A 22,636-nucleotide genomic window follows, 5' to 3' on the forward strand; every position below is an offset into this window, starting at 1 on the left:
GTTATTTACAGCTTATGAAATGTTATGTATCGCTGTTGTAGGAAATACACTTAAATAAAGTTTCTTAATACTCTTTGTCCAGCAGGTGGCATAACAATAGACTTTTTGAAATTGGACAGGCAACACTGAATCATAAACATTTGATGAGCGGACGCTTTAATCCTAAAAGACTTACAAAAACGGGGATAGTATTCAAGTTATAATGCAAAGGAGACCAGGTATTAATGCATACCGAATCAATAAATAGTCTTCTTTCAGAGGATGAGATTACAGACGTTTAAGTGTGGTCGAAGGAGACAGAGGGAAAAGGAGGTAGGCTAGAGAAAGGAAAAAGAAGAGGAAAAGTGAAGTGCATGATAAATGCATAATAGATGTGTTGAACTTGGGTGGTTAGAATGCACTTGCAGAAGAGTTGTGTCAAGGATTTGACAGACCAAGTTTCTGATGGGTACTGTAGGCTACAACACCTATTGCTGATCTCCAAATAAAAAAGGAAACCATACCTACTTGTATTGTGTCACATCAATTGTGCAGTGAATATCTTGCGCAAAAATTAGAAGTCAACAGTTTAACCCACAAAACATGTCTATAACTTTTGACAGAGATTAGAAGAACACAAAATGGAATTTTGAACGTATGATGCAATGACACATATCAGGCCCAATTAAATCTCCTGCAATGCAGTCTGAGCAACACACAGTCTGATGAATTTACAATATGCGAATGCACTATCCATTTGACTTGAGATTCAGACTAGATTTGGAGGTGGTCTTGACCACATATGACCACATTCTTATGGCCATGTGTAAGTCTAGTGTGTGGATGTGTTGTGAACCACAGTGAAGAACTGCCAACTGAACTGATCTTTGCAAGCCACAAACCACAAACTGAAAACTACAAACTTTCATACGACAATAATAACAACCGCTGGTGCTCTACAGCTGTCATTCGAGAGATGGACCCCCTCCTCCTCTCTCTCCTGGGACTAGGGGACTGGACCCACACACACACACACACACACACACACACACACATCCTTGTCTGTCCTGTTCTCCCCTTGTCTTGTCTTGTTTGTCTTATGTTGTGCGTCTTATGTGTCGCTATGCCTGCATGGAGAAATTGCCCCTCGGGGATAAATAAAGTTTTTTGAATTGAATTGAATTGAATTGAATTGAATAATGTAACAACTGGGAATGATGATACAGCATAAAATAAAGTGGAACAACACTCTCAGGTTTGCTCTTAGACTATTGGAACATGTCTTAACAAATGAAAATGTTTCAGCCCTAGGCCATCATCAGCCTAGGGCTAACCAAGATACATCACACTGGTGATGGCCTAGCATTCGTTGTTTCAACATCTCCAATGTAGTTTTACCAAGAGCAAACACTTGACAGGTTTCTACTTTATTTTAAAGTCTTTTTATAACTCACACTCAAAGAAGAATTTATTTTCCGTGTTGAGCGTGCCTGCTTCAGTGTTCACTTTAATGATGAATATAGCTCCATGTGAAGGAACTGATTCATTCTAACATAGCCCAATATTATCTGGGCTAATATTATTATGATTAGGCTACAGATAGTGTTATGAATGGTAGCACTGGCTATTAGTTGTATTGCATCCATTTATTTTCATGTCCATCTTTGAGAATCTCGACAGAAGGTTTGTACTTATAGGTTATGACACATTAGAAATGTCAAGATGACACAATAACACAGGGGTTTAAAATCAGGGGTCAGCCTGTGCAGGCAGTAGGTGGTGGTAGGTGAACATACATACATGTAGCCTATTGTGTATTTTCATTAGGAAACGGGAACTTTTTTTAAACCTCACAACAGTGGTCTTCAGGTCTCATCTATGGATTCAGAAATGTATCATTTTCATATCTCCTCAAATTTCTCCCTGCAACATTAAACTCAGAAAAAGCCTGGTTGAAAAGCATTCTATCAAAGTGGGGAACATTAGCACTCTCTGCCCAGCAGGTGGCACAGCAACCATCACAGCTTTGGGGTTGGACTTGGATCAAACCAAGTCTTAAAGAGATGGGGGGTCATTTTAAAAGTTCAAAATGCTCAAAGCTACTCAAAAGATACTCAAATGCAGCATGAAGGGCTAACTGAGGTTTTATTTTACTGTTCTCTGATAAGTACTTATCACAGAATCCTTCAACAAAATGGTTGTGCCTTTGTACAATATCAACAGATAGTCCACTCTTGGTCTAGTCCAGTGTCATGGCGTACTGACACAGCTTTCTTTGGTTTTTGTCGAAATGCCCCTGTGCAAGTCATAGTTACCTTTGTCAGTTGTTTTGTGAAAGTAAATCTTTTGCAGGTTATCCCAAGCCATTCATTACAAACATCGTTTTTCTTCCGGGCATAGCAGTCCGAAGGTTTTATCAGCAATATGGCTGGAAGCAGTATGGCTCAGAAGACGTGGGAGCTAACAAATAGCATGCAAGAAGTTCAAAGTATTGATGAAATTTACAAGTATGACAAAAAACAGCAACAAGAAATTCTAGCAGCGAAACCATGGACAAAAGAGTAAGTGTTTACCTTTTTCTGTGTTGTATATGATGGTGTTAAAAACATGTAATTGACGGATATACATGCTAGCCTTTGGGGATAGCATTAGCCGTTTGGCTAGTCAGCCTAATTTACAACAACATTGGTCCGTAGCTGGTCCGTAGTATTAGAAGTCTGGTTATGATCAAGATAGATAGATAGATAGATAGATAGATACTTTATTGATTCCCAAGGGGAAATTCAAGATCAAGTGCGAGTTGTTAGTATAGATGGCAACATTAGACTGTGAGGTCTATACCTTAATTGTAGTCAAAGTGCTGACCTATTTCTTTTTATAATGTTGATTCAGCCATCACTACTTCAAATACTGCAAGATTTCAGCGTTGGCTTTGCTGAAGATGGTGATGCATGCCCGATCTGGGGGTAACCTGGAGGTGATGGGACTGATGCTGGGTAAGGTGGACGGTGAGACGATGATCATAATGGACAGCTTTGCTCTGCCAGTGGAGGGTACGGAGACAAGGGTGAACGCACAAGCTGCAGCTTATGAATACATGGCTGCATACATAGAGAACGCCAAACAGGTAAGAGACTACTGAAATCTCGTCTTTCTCTTGTTTCCTGGCAAAGAAATTTCTGTATTGTTATGGTCCTGGCATCAGGGCATGTGCGGGGTAACTTCACCATAACTTCATAATGACTTCATGTGACCCGCTAGGTTGGCCGCTTGGAGAACGCTATTGGATGGTACCACAGTCACCCGGGTTACGGATGTTGGTTGTCAGGTATTGATGTCAGCACTCAGATGCTCAACCAGCAATTTCAGGAGCCTTTCGTTGCTGTTGTGGTAAGCGCGCATTTTTTAACGCAGTGTCTCTCTACTCCATGGATAAAATGAATATGCTCCTGTCTGTTTTGAACATCATTGTTAGTTGGAGTAAATGGGCACTGCTTACTACTATTGTAAAACATAGTTTTTGTATGTCCTGATGATTACTATTCATTATATTCAAACTGCTGCTACGCATACAGCTATGGCTAGTTAAAAGTTCACTTTCCAAACTTTGTTTATTGTAATGGTAAATTCCAAGGACGTGTGTACCCACTGCATGGCATGACTATCACATTGACTAGCGGAACTATGTGTGTTTTGTTTATTGATTTTTACAGATTGACCCAACTCGCACCATTTCTGCTGGGAAAGTTAATCTAGGAGCTTTCAGAACCTATCCCAAGGTATATTTTTCACCCTGAGAGAGAGCGGGCACGCTGATCGGTTGCACTAACAGTGTCCTAGAGAAGGCATTTCAGCATTTTAGCTTTGTAACAATCCTGAAAAATATTCATTGTGAGCATTGTAAATCCACTGCTTTGAAAATAATAGCTAGTTCAGTTCATTTTAAAATCCCCCACATTTTTTTCTTTGGGTACATAGGGCTACAAACCTCCCGATGAAGGACCGTCAGAGTACCAAACAATTCCCTTGAATAAGATTGAAGACTTTGGGGTGCACTGCAAGCAGTAAGTCATAAATCCCAACCTCTTTAATTTTTTAGGTTTGACAAAACAACATAGAGATGTGTGCTGAATGTTACATACGAACATAGTGATTTATATGTATTTATAATATTGTGAATACTCTGTGTCGGTGTGTATGTAAAGAAATATTGCCTCACGGACAGTTGTTAGTAAGTGTTGATTGGTATATGCATTAGTGAAATAAAATATTACATTTATTGTGCAGTTTATTCATTTTACAGCTAATGCATGGTGAATGAATCTGTTATTTCTGAGTTCTGTGGAGCCATTAGTTGGCAGAGTTTCTCACGCGGGCAGAGAAGCTTATGCTTTTCTCCTTACTCTCCTTTTCTCGATTTGTTTAGGTACTATGCATTGGAAGTTACTTACTTTAAATCCTCTCTTGACCGCAAATTATTGGAGCTCCTGTGGAATAAATACTGGGTTAACACTCTAAGTTCATCAAGTCTGCTGACGGTAAGTAGACCTATTTCTAAATGTGTTCACAGCATGTATATCATTTAATAATGAGAAGACTTCTAAATCTTTTTTTTTTTCTGGTATTTTCTTTTGTGACAATACAAAATCATGTGAATGTTATATCAAGTGTTTAGACATAAAGTTAGCTCGACTAATGATACATTTACTACTATTGTAAATCATAGATCATCCCCCTTATCAACAGCTCTGCAATGTGACAGGGGACTGAAGCCCATTGTGAGCCCCATCAGTCTGTCTCGGGCTCTGCTTCACACTTCTTAAAAGCAGTAGACTATCCAAACACAGGGGGGTGGGGGCTCGGTGCTCGGGAAAGACGACGAATTGACTAGTTGTCAAGAGAAGAGGCCTGTCTGCCAGGGGAGAAACTTTTGTCAGTAATTATTTTGTCACTGGCAGACTGAGGCTTCATGTCATTGTGCTCAGGGTCGCCCTTGCACCCCCCCGCCATCCCATCATGTTGCCTCACCTTCGGTAAACGCCTGCTGCCTCCGTCGGGGTGTTTTTGTGAACAGACAAAGCTTATAACAGCTCTAAAGCATGCAATAATTACCCTATTTCTCTTCAGTGACACGTTGTGAGGCCTTAAAGTATTGGTTTTAAAGTGTATGTGTATGTTTGTGTGTGCGTGACCCGGGAAAGCTATGTTCATGACCCAGGTAGACTCCCGTTAGTTGTAGGTTTTGACTGGTTTGGTGACTGACTGTGCCCTGCAGAACTCTGACTACACCACGGGACAGGTGTTTGACCTGTCGGAGAAACTCGAGCAGTCGGAGGCTCAGCTGGGTCGGGGCAGTTTCATGCTTGGCCTGGACACACACGACAGAAAGTCTGAGGACAAACTCGCCAAGGCAACCCGAGACAGGTAACGCTTGCCGCCTTTGCTTGTGTTTGTGTTGGTATTTGTTTTACTGGGTTTTTTTTTAAAATTATTATTATTATTATTATTTTATGTAATTGTATCTGCTGATGAAATGTTTCATACTTGTGCAGTAAAGAAAACTAGGTAGATAGAAAATCAACACTGTCCCAAGGGAATTTTGTCATCCAATAACTTACATTACATGACACTCAGAACAAAGAAACACACATGCAGAACAAGAAAACAATACGATGAAATTAAAATTAGATTACAAATATTAAAATGTTTAATCCACTACTTAATTCTCATATGGTTCACAGGTGACATCAAAGAAAATTAATTTGTTTATCTGCACCACTGTTGTAATCACAAAAATATGGATGACAAAGTGTTTATATTTACAAATACAATTAAAAAAACCTCACTGCATGTTGTGCAGTCCATGTGTTTTTGCTTTGTTTGTCTGGGTCACGGATGATTAGTGGTTTGTCTTGGTGGGAGGTCCCAAGCGTTTCACTGCGGCTTGACTGAACAATTGCAGTGATTGCTTGAGTTTCTCCTGAAAGTGCATTATCTGTTTATTCATCTTCTCTCTGACTCGTAGACGTCCTGTCAACGAACTACCCGATCTGTCTGGCGCACCCAGATGCTTACCCCTTTATTTCTCCTGTCTGTTCTAGTTGCAAGACGACTATTGAGGCCATTCATGGGTTGATGTCCCAAGTCATCAAAGACAAGCTCTTCAACCAAGTCAATACTTCTGCCAATTAACAGCCCTTACAAAAGTGCATTCGGTTTGTTTGAAAGGTATTCTGTATTTAGTTTTATGTGTTACAGTTGGATTCTGAATGATTCTGGTGTGACAAATGTAATCCTGTTGCTATCTGAATAAAAAAAATGTGAAAACTACAATTGAAGTAATTTTGATAATCAATATAATTTTCTTGACTATATCGCATGGTACAGTATGTGATCTCACTAAATACAAAGTTATCACAATCTGAGAAGTGAAAACTCCAACAATGTTTCATGTCAGATCATCTATAAGCGTTCAAAATGCTCAATTCATGGCCCATCCATATGACCACACCAGGCCTGTTACTTCTGACATCTGACTTTCTTCATACATCTGCAAAGAAACTCAATCACATGAAACCCTTGTGAACTTCTTTTGCCCCTATATCTCCTACCTCTGTACTCTGCCGTCACTCATTGGATTTTTTCTGTACTTACATAGTCATGAAGCCCTTACCAGTATGTCTGAATCACCCAAGGGTCCGTATAATATATTTTTCTTTACTGTGAATACCAGCAGACTCTTGAAAGGTATTCTCTTTGGGGTTTAATGTAACATATACTCTGACATTTCCATCTAGCATGACTTTCTGGCATAGGCTAGACCCTTCTCCTTGAACACCATGCAACATGAGTTTAACACTTTAACAAAGACCATGGGTGGATTTCTCCACAACAACAAAAAAAAAACAACCACCAGTCATTTCGGTTCCAGCCAGTCATAGCATTACATAATGGAATAACAAACTCGACCGGCCACGTCGGGCTCAAAAGTAAACACGGGCTCCCGTGCATGGGACGTCTCGACAGAGAAAGCTGTAGCGCAGGTTGTCTCTGTTTGGTACACAATCCTTCAGGATCCTGAGTCCTGACACTGTGGTGTGTCCATGATGCATCACAGAGGCCACTGCTCCACACACAGGAGCCTATTCAGTCCTTGTGTCTGCACTGCATCGCGTCGGGACACTGGATGGGCCTGCATTTTCTTACACATAGCAGCTCTGGCATCAATTAGCATAATGATTTTTTTACATTACAATGCTGTAGTTTTAATGCCGTGTTTTAGAAAGGAGAGGTTTATTGAATTAGCCCTAATGCAATTTGTGTGTGTTTCTTTATTATTATTGGGGGGTGGGAGTGGGGGGGTCAGAAAGTGTAAGGAATTATTTTCAGTACCACCAAACAGCCTAGTTGTATAAAGAAACATGCACACTGTGTATTTTCAAGGTCTTCAAATATAATCAGTTAATGCACAAATGAGGTCCGTGAACATCACCACAAAAAACGAAATATGCTAGACCAAAGGATTGTTACGGGAAGTGTGTGTCTGTGTCTGTGTGTGTGTGTGTGTGTGTGTGTGTGTGTGTGTGTTAAACCATACAACGAACTTAGGCCCACTTTTCACACAACAAAACCGACATTAGCACAGTATATTAATTACCCATACAGTATGTTTCTAATTATAGTAAGGCCTTGTTAAATTACACAGGAATTCCACTCCATTTACAGAATTCAAAGAGAATGTATTAGAATAATAAATAAGCATTGTTTCATTTGATACATTTTTTTGTCAATAGCAGTGGTTTTGAGAGTTCAGTGGAGTGATAAGTCTAACTAATGATGAATGGCTATTTATCACCGGCCACCTATTAAGAATCCAGCCAGGGGAACGAAAGGCCTCTGCCCAGGGTTGAAGATATTTGGTACCAACGGTGTTTACTTTGGATCGCCAAATAATCTTAACAAGCGTGGTAGTGAGAGGTTGAAACATGCTCTGAGCCCCACGGGGAAAGCCTTGGAAAAGAAGAAGAAGACGAAGAGGGGGTGGGGGTGGGGGACGAACCTCAGCGCTCCATTTCCTCCCTGCCAAGTACTCTGCATGCGTAAATGGAGTCAAGTCACTCAATCTCAGGAAGCTGGTTCCCTGACGTTATATAACAATGCACGGGTCACTGCTGTGACTCGCACACCCACAACCTCCACGGGTCCCGCATGTTGCCAGAAGGAATGATGCAGATTATAACTGGACGTAACCTGATCTTTAACTCTGGACTGTGTAGGTGGGGGGTGGGCAACATTCAAAACTGTTAAACCGATAAACATGAGCTTTGATTACAGCATGTGAATTTCTGAAGGAGCTCTACCTTGGAACCTTAGGAGTACATCTATAGGTCATGAGCCAACGTTTAACAAGGTTTAATGATGTTTCTTTATTTGCCCCCTTCATCGAGGTGCAAAAGAGATACTTGTTTCTGCTTTGACCTCCCTAGTTAATGACTGTGGAAATTCCATTTGGCACACATCAGGTATAGACTGTACTTTTGTTAAGTGCTAATTCCATATAATATACTCCACCAAAATGTATTTATTGAAAAACAAACAGATTAGTCTACCCATGCATGATTTATTATACGTCAATGTCATGTCCAACATCTGGAATAAGAAAGAAACAAAATGGTATTTCACTGATTGATTCTGTCCCCATCAGTATTTTCCTCCTAAGAATGACTTCCAATGACTTCCTTAGCCATTTCCCTCTGAATAAATCTAGTCTGCCAAAACCAACACTTGTTTTACAAAAGACTGGGAGAGGGAAATGAGATATTGGAATAAACTTTACGCACAAAGACTAACATTTTTAGAAATATTTGCACTATTTTCATATACAACAGTGAAATAAAGCCTAAGGTCAAAAGCATAACATACAGAAGGTAATCTGCAGATTTATTAGGCCTACCTATGCAGAATTACTGCAGGCCTAAAGGGTGTGTTTTGTTTTAGGAATGCTGTAATAATCCTGTGAATCTGATCAATTAGTTAATGCCAAATTCAGGTAGGGTAATTCATCTACTCTGTCCTTGGTGAATTCTCATGTTTGTTTTAGGCCTGGTTGCCTTTGGGGTTAGCCTGATTACCATCGACTTTCAAAGGCTCTGCGAGACTTTAGTCTGACCAACAGCCTGTGCTAACACGGTTTCTTGCTAGCGCTGGTTGACCCGCCTCCTTTAAGTGCCTCGATTTGTTACTGGTAGATGTCAGAAAGCGGATTGCCGAGTTTAAACCAATAACAACACTCTTTCCTCTGCCTTGAACACGCCTCTACCCAGAGCCGTTGGAGCTGCTCAAAGTTAATTGGTTCTCGACCAAAGGGGGCAGTTCCGCAGATTTCGGGAACTCAGAAATCCTTCTCAATGAGCAGTTGACCAGACCAGCAGCAAAGCCTGAAGGCGTTGCGTCACTGGGATGGCGTGCCAGGCTACTTTGGGGTGGTGTTTTATCGGGGTTCAGGGTAATGTAGCCATGTTTTCACCATGCCATACTATTAATCCAAGTGTGTCGACATTTGCTGATGCAGAATTTGCAGCTTGGGATAATCTGTTAGCGAACAAGCTAAAATAGTGTATGGAAAAGCTGTATGGAGCTTCACGTGTCCCAAAAACACAGACAGTAAAAGACTCCCAAAACTCGGGTTGCCGTCCTCCCTTCCTGCTTGTCTTTGCACTGTGCAACCATAGCAACCACCTCCCAAACAATGAAGTGGTGCCTCGACTCGATTCAGCGGCGAATGAAGGTGATTAGACCAGGTGAAACACAGTAACGAGGTGACAATAACTTCAGCATTCAAGTTTCATCAGTGTATTAAGGTGAACAGTTGAGTAACTTGGTGCAGAAATATTCGCAAGGTAAGTAATGCGGAAAAGCTAATGCTAGCTGTATTTAACATTATCATAACTTTAGCTATCTTACAATATTGAAGCCGATGTTACGCTTGAATATTGAGACTGGAGATCATCTTTGAAAGTCAGGTCATGTTAGCCTTCTCTGTATACTTTAACGTTACATCATCCCATCCTTCATCTGGGATTCTCCTGGTATGGGCTGTCAGTTGTACAAATGTTTAAACCAAAAAACCTGTAGGCACGTTATCTTGACACATGTAGCGCGCACACACCCAGATCTTTTTGTGACCCATACACAAATGTTGAAAGCAAAAACAACAAAACAAAACTATTGCAGATAATTATCTTTCTTCAGCTGTCAAGTTTACTGTTTGTGGGCCACGTATGTCTCTTGCTTTATTTTATTTTGGCTGTTTCATTTTTTGTTGTCAAAGACATCTGAAGTTGATGGGATTTGAGCCTTCCCAGGTTTCCTTATTGAGATATCAGATCAAAATTCATCATGCCATATCTCCTCGAGCCAGTACCTTGATCACATGGAGGAAAGACCACATCTCTGTCAGATGTAGGTGATCTTTTCTGCTAATGACCTTTCGATTAGGGCATTACTGATCTACAAAGTGGGAAAAGTAAACGTATTATGTTGGCATTTATAATAGATTTTACATGCACCTTACTAAACAGTATTCCAGTTGAGGTCTGGTTTCACCTCATGTGGTGTCTGTGCTAAAGTGATTTGAACTTAGACTAGCCTACCAACGATGACAGAGGAATCTTATGTTGAAAGGAGGTAGGCCTGTATTAAGCCGTCTCAGGCAGGCCAGGGTCAAGCTAATATGCAAACCTCTAGGGCATTATGATAGAACTTTTCTGCCTCTCCCTTGGCAATCAATTGATCTTCTCTCATCACAACCTGTCTTATAAACAGAGGCTGTCGCTACTGTGTATTTCACCTTTGACCTCCTCAGCCTTGTTTTTGGAATGCTGTCTTTCTGAGGGAGAAAGAGAGGAGTTAATGGTTTTAACATCAATCATCTGAAGTACCTTTGGGTAGCACTGTCAGAGATCTGCTGGTTACAGCCCATAACTCCCTGTTTTAAATGTATTTTAATTGCAGTTCATATATGCCGGATTATATGATACATAGTTTAATTTGAATGTTTTATCACTGGTGAATTTACTACCTTCCAGAGAGTGAAAAAAAACATGAAATGTGAGGATGGATTATTTTTTAATTTCATTCAGACTTAATTACTAAGAATCAACTTGTGAGTTAATAAGCATAGCATTTTAAACTAATTAAATTGCAAGATCTTTTTAAAGTTTCTTTCAACACAATTAATATTCTCTCATCCCCTTCTTATTGGTCATTTACAGACTTCTGTGGCACTGTCCCATGACTGCTTTGACAGAGAAATTTTCCTCTTTTTGCATTTTGGTGTGACGAGGGATCATGGTCCGTCTGACAGTAGATCTGATTGCCAAATATAGCAGTCGGTCTAAGAATAAAAAACACCACTCCATCCCACAGTATCTCAAGAAAGTGACCCATTTAAACTTCTCAGACAAGAACATAGAGGAGATTGTGAGTACAGTTGTCACTGTGTGCTTAATTTTCCTGGACATTTTTATATTTTTGGTACATAGGGCATAATTTCCCATAGAACGATTGTTAAATATTCAGCTATCATATGTGGTTATTCATTTGTGGTAATGCTCTTCTACGACAAACTCTTTTTACAGGATGACTTGTCAATGTGTCGAAATCTCACAGTCCTGTACCTGTATGACAACCAGATAACGCACATCTCGAACCTGAGCCACTCCTCCAACCTCACCCACTTGTACATGCAGAACAACAACATCATGAACATCGAGAACCTCTCTGCTCTGAGCAAGCTTACCAAATTGTGAGTGCAGAGCAAGACCTCCCACGACATACATAGTTACATGTGGGGTAGGGAGCGGTGGTTGGGTGGTGGGTTGGATGAAAACAGAAACAGGACTCTTTGAAATAGGATCAGCCTATCCTGCCTGCTAGTGTTGATGATATGAAATAACAGAAACAACAGCAGTGTGTTATCTGATCTGGAGAGGGACTGCAGAGGTCTGTACTGCTGCTACAGTATGTGTGTGATGGTAGTGGCAGTGCTGCTGTGACAGATATGTGGCGGTGATGTGTTGTGTCAGGTATCTTGGGGGAAACTGCATCATGGTGGTGGAGGGTCTGGAGACGCTTAAGGAACTGAAGGAGCTGCACATTGAGGGCCAGAGGCTGCCACCGGGACAGAAGCTGCTCTTTGACCCCATGACCATGCACTCGCTTGCAGTAAGAAATCCCCATTCACACTCAAACCTTTTATGAAGATAACTTCACTTTTTGGCTTACAGTAATTTCCTGCATATAAGGTGCATTGTGTATAAGCCGCAGGACAGCGTTTTATGCAAGTTAAAAGAAACAAAAGCATATTAACACCATATTAACTACCCCCCTGTATTAGCCTCATAGCTGAAGACATTTTTCAAAATCAATGTCCGTATAAGCCCCGGCTAATAGTCGGGAAATTACGGTAAAACATGGGATACCTATACACCAACCTCAGGTTCAGGCCATGACAGTACAATAACCTAATATTCAAACCTAAAATTCCCCAGTCCCATTTTATAAAACTTAGTCATATGGCATAAACGACCTCCCAATGCTGTGCTCCTCCAATGAATGCTGCCTGGCTCTGCCACCCGTACACTCATGGCAGTCCAAACTTTTCTCATCTATAGTTCCCCCATTGGTGGAACGCGTTACCAGTCCTACCAGAGCAGGGGAGTCCGTCTCTGTCTTCAAAAACCTCCTGAAGACCTGACCTCCTCTGAGAATACTTCCTCTCTTAGCACTACTAACAGTTGAAAATGCTTAATCTGGCACTTACACCTTCCCTATCGTCACTATCGCTCCTCTCCCACCCTTGACTTTGCTTGAACTGTTATTCTATTCAATTTTAGTAGTACTTATTTCTGCACTAACAATATCCTAGTGTACCGTTATTGTACCTTAATTGTTGTAAATTGCTTTGGATTAAAAATGGTAAAGTTGATGTTAAAGGCGTTCTAAGCGATGTTGGGTAATGTCACTTCTATTGACGTTCAAACAAAACAGAGAGCTAGCTTACTGTTCCCTCCCCCTCTCTCCCGTGTAATTGAAATACTCCTAAACGCACATCTCGTTAATGATTGGCTGGAACAGTTTCTTATATTTGTATGGTCCAGGTTGGTTTTTTTTACCGTTTTTGCGGCAAAAAATGGGCTGTCACAGAGGCCAATTTTTTTTACAGTGTATTCAGGGCACAGGCAGGTAGTGAATGGTGAGGTGATGTTTGCTGTATGTGACATGTTTTAACTAAGAAACCACTTAACATCGCTTAGAGCGCCTTTAAGTTCACTGATATTTAGCAGACACTTTTATCTAAATTTCTAGCAATTCATTATATTTTATTGGTTAGAGTACATTAGTAGTAGATGCACACTGCCCAATTTTATTTAGTATCGAGAACGCTATATAAAGATACTCTGATAATGTTTACATGAGCCAAAATGTCTATAAGAGTCATCATACAGTATGACTTCCATGTTAGTATCACTCACTGATCTCCTCAGAGTGGAAACTAACAGGGGAAAAAAGTAAAAACACAAACTACAAAATTACCAGAGGTCAGTGTCACTGCCAAAGAAGTGGGTCCTAGTGTAAGTGAGATGAAAAAGATCTTTTCCACTTGTGAGGTGGTCCAAAAATCAGATATAATGTGTTTGGCTGTCCAGAACCTTCTCAGTTTAAAAGCGCCCTCTGTTTTCTCCTTCTCTGACATATCACCAAGGACTGTTTGTTTACTCATCGGCCCATGAGTAAACAAAGTGTGAATCTGCAAATTTAGTTTATTTAGATAATTAATTAAATTACAGCACACTTGAAGTGTCTGCATCTTTCCCTCTTAACTTGGAGGAAATGCTCTGCATTTAAAACTAAACAACGGCATAGCCCAAAAGCAATGGCACTTCGTCCCTTTAACTGCAGTTTTGTAAGCATCTCGTGTTATCTCTGTATTCACTGTACTGTTAAGTCAAATTATTAATGTGTTGTATTATCAGGCATCACTGTCTGTCCTCAATATCAGCAAGAACAACATTGATGACATCAGTGACCTGGTTCCTCTGACAAAGCTTACCCATTTCTATGCGACAGACAACCAGTTGAATGACATAGAGGTGAGTGGAAACCTCACTGCACTTCTCTGCAGGAAGACAGACATTCACTCACAACATGGATAGACAGAGGTGCGCACTGGAGAAGTATTGGAGTAGAGAAAATCGAACTTACTACTGGTACTATACTACTGTATTTGTTAGTACCAGACAGTACCAGTTGTGAAATAGTGCTGCAGCAGAGAAATATGTGTGGTGCTGGTGGCATTGCACATGAGAATCAACGCAGCCTGTGAGACACTGTTGATCAGAGATTATTTACATAATAAAGTTGTGTTCTCTAGTGATGTGTGAAACGATATGGAGAACAGGGTGCTAAAAAACCAAATCCCTCAAATCCTGCCAACAGTTCCTGGTCCCTGGATTTGCACAGGCTCCGAATTATTCAACAAATCAGTGAGGTATTCCCCAGGGACAAGCTCTGCTGACAACTTAAACAAGCGCAAATTTCTCCCTTTCCTCCAAGGGCTGATTTTGCTCGGAATCACGCATTTGATACCCTTCCTCCACCACAGAGTTGCATGGGAGAATCATCTGAAGCAAAAGATATATTTTACTTTCTTTGAGCTAATACTGAAAAATTAGTTGTTTTTCCTTTATATGTTACAACCCAGGAAGCTCTCTTGTTTCCCCCTACTAAACCAAAGCCTTTAAAAGTAGCAGTAGTCTCAGCTTGAAACATAAGCCTTGGTTGGGATGCCCCTGTTTACAATAGAGTGACTTGGACCGATTCTAGTCTCTACTGACTTCTGACAGATATCGCTGCTGCAGGTAATTGCAATACATGTGTCACAGGCAGCTTTCATGTTTAGTAGATATCTCCTGTAATTTATACAACCCCGTGGCCACATATTGATTGGGCGAGGACAGCACCGGCAGGATCAATCCCTCCTTTGGCGCAATCTGGCCCTCAGAATCCACAGAGGCATTATGGATTTTTAAAATAGATTATGACAGGCGGGGAGCCCAGTGACAAATGGGTGTCTGCAGAGGCCGTTAGCGGCGCGTGGCCAGACTGCAAGGGCTGGGGGTGGCGGGGTTGTGAGGCGTTTGGTGGGGGGGGCCCTGGTCAAATACAGGTTCATAACTGGCCATCATTAGTCCACTGTTGAGGCCAGCGGAGGACTCAGCCAGAGCCCACTCTCAGCGCTCACACACGGGAGGGCAATTTGGCGCTGCCGGGGCAGTTCCCAGCCAGGCTTGTGTGAGTGACGGGCCTGACACGATCATTTATCAAACGCCTGAGAGCAGCGCGCTCTGCTCTGGGGTAACCCCGCGAGAAGCTGATTGCAGGCGGACTGAAAAGTGGAAGCACTTTAAGTTGAGACAGGAAGGCAATGAACAATCAGAGCGTGTCCAGAGAGTATTCATATTTCCAGGCCGGGATTAATGTGCCTTTAGATAAACATACACTGTGGGGCAACATGCTGGAGGACTGGTGCCCCGGGGAACTTGTTAGTTAAGCCATGCCTTGTGACAGTATTTATTAGAACAAGCTGATGTCCTGTTTATGCATGTACTTTCCCCTGCATTGACTTCATATCGTTAAACACGCTTTCTGCCTCTGTTCGTACAGTTGAGGAATTGTACTCTTAATTTGCTAATGACATGTGTTGGGGAATTTGTACAAATATTTTTGTACGATTTTACTCTCTGTTTAATCACCAAATGCACATTTTGCATTTTTAATTTATGGTGTATAGTTATTATTTACTTTGATAAATTAGCTTTATTTAGATTTACACATACTTTGTGATAGATCGATAGCTAGATAGATAAATAGATAGATAGATAGATAGTTAGATACTGTAGATAGATGCTTTTTGACAGATAAACTGTATCCTTTTTGACACTTGTAATCCCCTTTCTTTTATTTGTTTAGGACTTAGAGATAGTGTGCAGCCAGTGGCCTGAGTTACTTCGGCTGGAGCTGACTGGAAACCCCATATGCCAGCAACCCAAATACAGAGACAGACTCATACCTGTGTGCAGAACACTGGGTGAGGAAATCCATATGCAACTTATTTTGAAAGTTTGATACATAAATGCCATTGTTACATTTTTTTTTTTTTTTAAATATGTGATCGTCATAATCATGTCTTCATAATATTCCTGTTATGATATTGACAGGATAATTGTACAGACATAATTTCAAAGCTCGTTTGAATTTAGACCATTCCTACAGAAATTATTAATGAAAAATTGGATGCAGGAGGGTGGTTAATGATTGAAAATAATAAAGCGTCATGATAATGATCTAAAGTTATTTTGCTTTAGAGGATTTTGACGGGAAAAAAATCAATGAGCTGTCCAGGCAGTTCCTAATTAACTGGAAAGCCTCCAAAGAAGCCAAGAAGAAACTGAAGGATGAGAGAATCATGACAGGACAGATCATTTACCCCATCGACGGTGAGAGAATAAAACACCCCACTACTGTAGATTCAATGCTGAATAAGCATTGCCCGATAAGCATACTCTTGATTCTTTGAGCTTTGCAAACAGGTCAATATAGAGGATCTGTGGCATTGGCAGTTGTGTACATCCACAATAACATCACAGTGAATGCCCTCATATGATGTAAAGATTATTATGTCAGCCAAGACTTTGTCTCGAACAAAGTGCCATTTTATGGCAATTTTTTCTTGTTTGGTCATCCTGTGTCTTAAGACCCCGCTTCTTTTACAGTCGCCATTCACGAGGTCCCCGAATGTTCTTACATTGTCCCCTACGGCAGCTTCAAGGGCAAGAAAAGGACGAAGGACTTCGGCAGACCCATTGCTAAGAGCAGGACGGATGGTGCGAAAAGTGAATGCTGTAAACTGAGGTGCGATATGAGTAGAGAAGTAGATGTCTATTAACCTATTACAGTCTATTACAGTCCTACATACAGTATCTGTCTTTAGCGCGACACAAAGATTAGTTGAAATGTTATGTGCTTTCAAAAATTTGGGAAAGAAATTTTGCCTGGATACTTAGTCCAAAAAAAATTATCAGTAACAAATTATTCTCATTCTGTGAGACAAATATTATGGTTTCCATCAACAAATGAATAGACTACAAAATATATTAACAAATTTTAAACAATGTCTCACCTGAATGTTCCCGAATAACTATTCTCTTTACTTTTTACATGTTTGATGAATGGTCTGTTGTTTGTCAAACGTTCCAACTTCGTTTTTTTTCCCTTTTCCCTCCTGTACAAATAAACATCATTCTTACAAGCTCTGGGGGCATAGGTCAAACATGAGCTCATTATGTGTAGAATAAGCACAGCAGTGCCCTTTTGATTTCAGATCTTACTTTACAGACACTTTGGCTCTTTAATCCGATAAGTACAGTGCTAAATCTTTGCAGTACTGTGTGCGTGTGTGTGTGTGTGTGTGTGTGTGTGTGTGTGTGTGTATGTGTGAGAGAAAGAGAGTGAGAGAGAGAGAAAGAAAGAGAGAGAGAGAGGAGGTGTGTATTTGTGTATCCACTAAGTATTATCCACTAAGTATCCACTATCTCACACAATTTTAATTTAACTGAATTAGCACTAAATTCCACATCATCAAATTAGGAATAGAAGTTATTAAATTATAAAATCACTGTTAATACATATATTTTGTATTGTTTTTATATTTCACAAAGGGTACAGGGATAATATGACATAATTCCCCAATTACTTGTGGAAACATCATTTTGTGGAAACATGTTTTGTCTCATTATCATAATCCAAATGTAATCCAAATTAATTTATTTGTGTAAACACATTGACATCTTGGCAAATGGACAATATAACATCAAACAATATATAATATGAGAGTGAAAGATACAACAAATATAATCAAATCAAAAATATTAGATTCAGCCTTTTTGTTTTTGTTTTAGATGCAAGGAAGGAGTACAGTAAATGTCAACACTGTGAAACTATTTCTGTGACACTTATGAGACACTTCTACTGGCAAACCTGACAACCCTTCTGGGTCAGGTTTCCCAATAACATTGTCACATCATAAAGACTCTTTAGAGTCTTCTTTCCTATGTACACTTTAACAGCCTTAAGGTATACCTAATATGTCTAAGAAGCTGAATGTGTATTTCTAGCATAATTTGTATTCACATAATTTTGAGCAGGCATGAAATTGGTTTAATTGACATGACAGCGGAGGTGATCATAACAAGACATTTTGACAAGAAGTCAAAATGTAATTAGTGATGTGTGTAGTTAACATGTCATTTATATATCTATAATGAAAAACCTAAAGCAATTTGTTATTGAATGAAGCACAAAATGTAATGCAACATAATAGTCTCTTCATTTTGATTATGTCAACTCATTAGAATGTCATTCAGTAACTTAGTTAACATCAGAAAAAAAGCCGTAGGTCTTCTTTGGACGTAAGTGCTGGTCTTGCCACCAACATGACATTTTTTATGCTCTAAAACATTATCTGTATGGATAAAGGTTGATCCAGACATAGAATTATACATAGCTGTGAATGTTTTAGGTATGTCAAGACCAAAAAAGGTAGAACTTAAGGTATATGTAGGTCATAAGTGACATAGCATTATTATTTCAGGAAATAATAAGTGTGTGTGTGTGTGTGTGTGTGTGTGTGTGTGTGTGTGTGTGTGTTTGTGTGCCCCACAGGTCACGGACTGTAAAATTCCCAATAAGTGCTGGGAACCTTGTCACCAACTGCCATAAAACTAGGAGTCATCTTGTGTTGCTTTAAGGAATGATACAACTGCCCCTCTTCACCTAAAACATAATTGCTTTCCCCATACATACCTTTAGTCTATTTATTGTCTGTCTCATTCTCTCTTTCACTCACTCAGTCTCCCTCTCTCTCTCTCTCTCTCTCTCTCTCTATCTGTCGCTCTCTCTCTCACACACACACACACACACACACACATGTGCGCGTGCACGCACACACATGCACATGCACACACTCACACAGCAAAGCTCAGCCTGTCACTGCAGCATCTGGAGAGGATCTCTGCCCTCTGAAGATGGAAGTCTATAGCCATAGTTTGCCACTGTCACTTCCCTGTCAGAGTGGAACATTTCACATGGATGGAACACACTGTGCACTGTGGACTTTGCTGCAATTTAACAGAACAAGTTCTGGTTTAGTTCCTCTGCCCCGTGTTTGAAATATGACTAATATAGTTTCATATTGCACTTTTTGTAGTTTACAGTGAAATCACAATTAAAATGACATTACCTTTACAGAAATGAATCTTGGATCTTATGTTCAGTTATTTTAACACCGTGATTATTCCTTGTGTTATTTATTAGCTAAACTATCTCACTGTTACCATTATTGTTAAAACATCTTGTACCCTGCCCCCTCAGTGCACTGTGCTATCTGAATAAATACTGGATGAGATAAATAAATAAATAAATACACTATTCTGAAATAAAAACAAAAGTGAAGCATACTTTCTATTCATAATATTGAACATAGAATTCAACTTTGATTTTTAAATAACACTATAATGTTTTGCCCAAATTGCTTTCTTTCTGTCACCAAAGTAGGTTTACTGAAAAATCGGAGAAAGGCATCTTTTTAAGACATTTCTGGCTGCAGCCTTCCTATGTTAACATGTTCATTCTAATAACCTCACACTAATAACTGACTGATGAATGAATGAATTTAATGACTTTTTGGACGTCCGCAAGGTGACAATTCACCATGAAAAAACATTTCTAATTGATTTCATTAGCCCACATTTCTCGGCCGTCTCTTTTTGAATGTGAACTAATATTTTTGCAATTCTCAATCTGATAGCCTATAAATAAAAATCGCTGAATCGAATAAACATTCTTTGGCCATTGTATTACTGATGCGTGGCTTCAGTTCCCTCCCTGCGCAGCTTATACCTTTGAGTGAGCCCTAAAACCACACAAGAGTGTAACCTCTGAAAGATGGGGAGTAATTAAGCAGAGAAGCTTACTTAACCTTTTTGCTTTACCTCATAATTAGTGGCCTGAAGCGATACTGTTACTTCATCCTTACAAAAACAATGTTTATTAAGAACAGTCTGAGATATACATGTTATGAATAATTCCATTCATTAATTTGCCGACATCTCCGTTTGCGGACCCTGGAAATCAGGGTGATTAATTTACTAGTCTCTCAAGAATTTCCTCAAGCTTGCCTGTTGATTGCAATGTTTGGGCCTTATTTATTAGCTGTGTCCCAGAAAATGAAACTGTGTATGCTTTCTGCAACTACAAACACTATGGAAATATCCTCTTACTAGCGCATTACTGAGAATTGTTAAACTAATCTAGAGGTCAACTGCAGTTTTTGCAAGATGCAGATGAACGATGGGAGCACTTGTAAAAACATCAGCTATTTCGATTAAATATTTTAAAAGAACTCCCTCTCACGAAGCATGTGCTTTTATATGCTATTAACGCACACTATTTATCTCTAGATTGAGGTCTAGCAAGAAATACGAGATGGTCCCCCAACGGCAGGAAAAAATGCTGCCTCTGGCGTTGAAAATATAGGTCTTCACTCTCCGATAGAAATAAGTTGCGAAAGTGAAAAGAGCAAGGAGCCTCAGTGGCTGCCAGGGAGTTTTAAGGGGTTCTTGATTAATTGCACCAGAGTGAAAGACTTGTCAGCTCTTTGTGTTACCAATAAATTAGAGGCTCCTGAGACTTCTGCAGTCATTCAGGTATACGCGCAACGTGTGCAGGGGCATCACCGCACCTTCTCCAGTAACCTCGCCCGGTTTATATAGATTTTTGGGGACTTGCAACTGGACTAGTTGGCTTTGCATCTCCTGAGCGGAGCAGCGAGAAGCCACGTATGTGTGTTGAGACACAACTACTTTGATGTATGCAGTACGTTTACTTTTAGGTCATTGCATCGGAGAAAAGGTAAGACAAATATTTTTAACAGCGTTCTGATATAGGTAAACATGGTTTGTCCCTAAAATGCTTTAAGTTTTAAAGCTTCCAAGTTCTGCACGACTTCATGGGTGGAGTGTTTAGCATATTTTTCATTTTCCAAATCACAAAACACTTGTTAGGGAAATGTTGGAAGAAAATGTGCATTTCTTTACTGTTTATCAGTTATGGATACAGCACTCAATTATGAACAACACTGAGTCATTACATATTTATCGCAGCAGCAGCGAAATATTTAGCCTAGATATTTGCCTGGGTTGTTTGCATGTCCATCAATCAGGGTCTGGCTGCAAAGGTGACTATAATGTGGTCTTTAGGATTTTCTACATTTTGACAGTGTGTTTGTCGAATTTATCAAACGAGACATGTGTTGCCATTCAGGTTTAGAAGTGGTCCCTATGGTTGGAAGACAGACGATCCGCATGGATGGTGGAAATGGTCCACTGACAGTTATGGATGAGAGTCCCACGTCAAGCCCCAACTCCAGCCCGAGTCCCGACATGCTATCGACTGAAAGCCGGCGCACCGAGGCCCTGTCTCGCGCCCGGGTGGTCCCGGGCAGTAGTCTTGGAGGCAGAGGACGTCCGGCCGCAGCTAACGCCGCCCGGGAGAGGAATCGAGTGCAAACACTCAGGCACGCGTTCTTGGAGCTACAGAGAACTTTGCCATCAGTACCACCGGACACGAAACTGTCCAAGCTCGATGTTTTGATTTTAGCCACTACATATATTGCCCATTTGACACGGACCTTGCAGGAGGAAGGAGTGGAAGACGGAGACAGCACGAGACAAACCGAAGCGTTACAGTCACTCAAAGGTGATGGATATCTGCACCCTGTAAAGGTAGGCGTCACACACAAATACATCAATTTATTTTAACATTATGCATGATATCAATTTCAATTCCAATAAATTACACTAGTGATGTTGAGGCTCGGGATTAGAAACGTTTGACATTTAGGCCCAACTTCAGTTCACACTGATAGCCTACTGCCAAAAATACAGCAACATTTTGTCCTGACCTGTCCTCTTGTATAGTGAAATATATTCCTTGTGTTTTACAGAAATGGCCCATGCGATCACGGCTGTATGTAGGCGCATCAGGACAGTTCCTAAACACCCATACTGAGAATCAAGGCGCATCCTCATCATCCTCCCAAACTAATTAACTTGCATGTCAATCTTTTTCGAATCAGCAGATGAAGGTTTGGACTCTTACTCAACAAAGGACTGTTTTTTTGTTTGTATTGTTGAGGGTTGTGGTCTTTTATAGGCTAGCCTATTTTCTGTGTTCTTGTCTGTCTCAACCATGCCAAGCATTTGGATTTGGATTTTCAATTGTAGGCCTACACCAATCCAACAACATTGTGGTGATGGGGAAAATAAGTTGCCTGTGCACATTAATATATTACAAGTATGTATACTATGTTTAAGTTTTGAATTTTCATGTGTTTTACGTGTTTTTCTGCGAGGCTGGGTACTCCATACGTTCTGCAGTTCAGTAGGCCTACATGCTAGGGGGGCTGTTAGGCCTACCCGGTCCTCTCAGAAAATTCCGTGTGTTGGGATAATGAGCTTGTCATGCTTGACTTGTAGGC

At 40.3% G+C, this 22,636-nt stretch overlaps 2 protein-coding genes across 3 annotated transcripts; both read left to right on the forward strand.

Annotated features, from left to right (window-relative positions):
* Positions 1 to 2,211: 2,211 nt before the first annotated feature.
* Positions 2,212 to 6,312, forward strand: cops5 (COP9 signalosome subunit 5). The gene is made up of 8 exons (XM_062521338.1): positions 2,212 to 2,540; positions 2,872 to 3,106; positions 3,241 to 3,369; positions 3,693 to 3,758; positions 3,958 to 4,043; positions 4,406 to 4,517; positions 5,255 to 5,403; positions 6,081 to 6,312. Exons 1-8 carry the CDS (start codon positions 2,404 to 2,406, stop codon positions 6,169 to 6,171), a joined length of 1,005 nt encoding a protein of 334 aa, XP_062377322.1. The 5' UTR covers positions 2,212 to 2,403; the 3' UTR covers positions 6,172 to 6,312.
* A 3,433-nt stretch (positions 6,313 to 9,745) lies between these two features.
* On the forward strand, positions 9,746 to 19,354 carry ppp1r42 (protein phosphatase 1, regulatory subunit 42). Of its 2 annotated transcripts, XM_062521335.1 has the most exons (10): positions 9,746 to 9,878; positions 10,310 to 10,440; positions 11,253 to 11,460; positions 11,619 to 11,785; positions 12,066 to 12,204; positions 14,016 to 14,132; positions 16,012 to 16,129; positions 16,407 to 16,538; positions 16,815 to 16,953; positions 18,763 to 19,354. In XM_062521335.1, the coding sequence occupies exons 3-10, from the start codon at positions 11,329 to 11,331 to the stop codon at positions 18,845 to 18,847; spliced, it is 1,029 nt and encodes a 342-aa protein (XP_062377319.1). In that variant the 5' UTR covers positions 9,746 to 9,878; positions 10,310 to 10,440; positions 11,253 to 11,328; the 3' UTR covers positions 18,848 to 19,354. The 2 variants fall into 2 exon arrangements, with proteins under 2 accessions (XP_062377319.1, XP_062377321.1); XM_062521337.1 differs by lacking the exon at positions 10,310 to 10,440.
* Positions 19,355 to 22,636: the final 3,282 nt, after the last annotated feature.

Source organism: Sardina pilchardus, chromosome 19, assembly GCF_963854185.1.
Source record: "Sardina pilchardus chromosome 19, fSarPil1.1, whole genome shotgun sequence".
In the NCBI taxonomy this organism is placed as follows: domain Eukaryota; kingdom Metazoa; phylum Chordata; class Actinopteri; order Clupeiformes; family Clupeidae; genus Sardina; species Sardina pilchardus.

Bases quoted from the DNA above. Each gene is read 5' to 3' on its own strand.
- cops5 (XM_062521338.1), top strand. From the start codon at position 2,404: ATGGCTGGAAGCAGTATGGCTCAGAAGACGTGGGAGCTAACAAATAGC. The intron at 3,107-3,240 runs GTAAGAGACTAC...GTGACCCGCTAG, and splicing joins ACATAGAGAACGCCAAACAG to GTTGGCCGCTTGGAGAACGC. The intron at 4,518-5,254 runs GTAAGTAGACCT...TGTGCCCTGCAG, and splicing joins GTTCATCAAGTCTGCTGACG to AACTCTGACTACACCACGGG.
- ppp1r42 (XM_062521335.1), top strand. From the start codon at position 11,329: ATGGTCCGTCTGACAGTAGATCTGATTGCCAAATATAGCAGTCGGTCT. The intron at 16,539-16,814 runs GTGAGAGAATAA...CTTCTTTTACAG, and splicing joins GATCATTTACCCCATCGACG to TCGCCATTCACGAGGTCCCC. The intron at 16,954-18,762 runs GTGCGATATGAG...TGTGCCCCACAG, and splicing joins AGTGAATGCTGTAAACTGAG to GTCACGGACTGTAAAATTCC.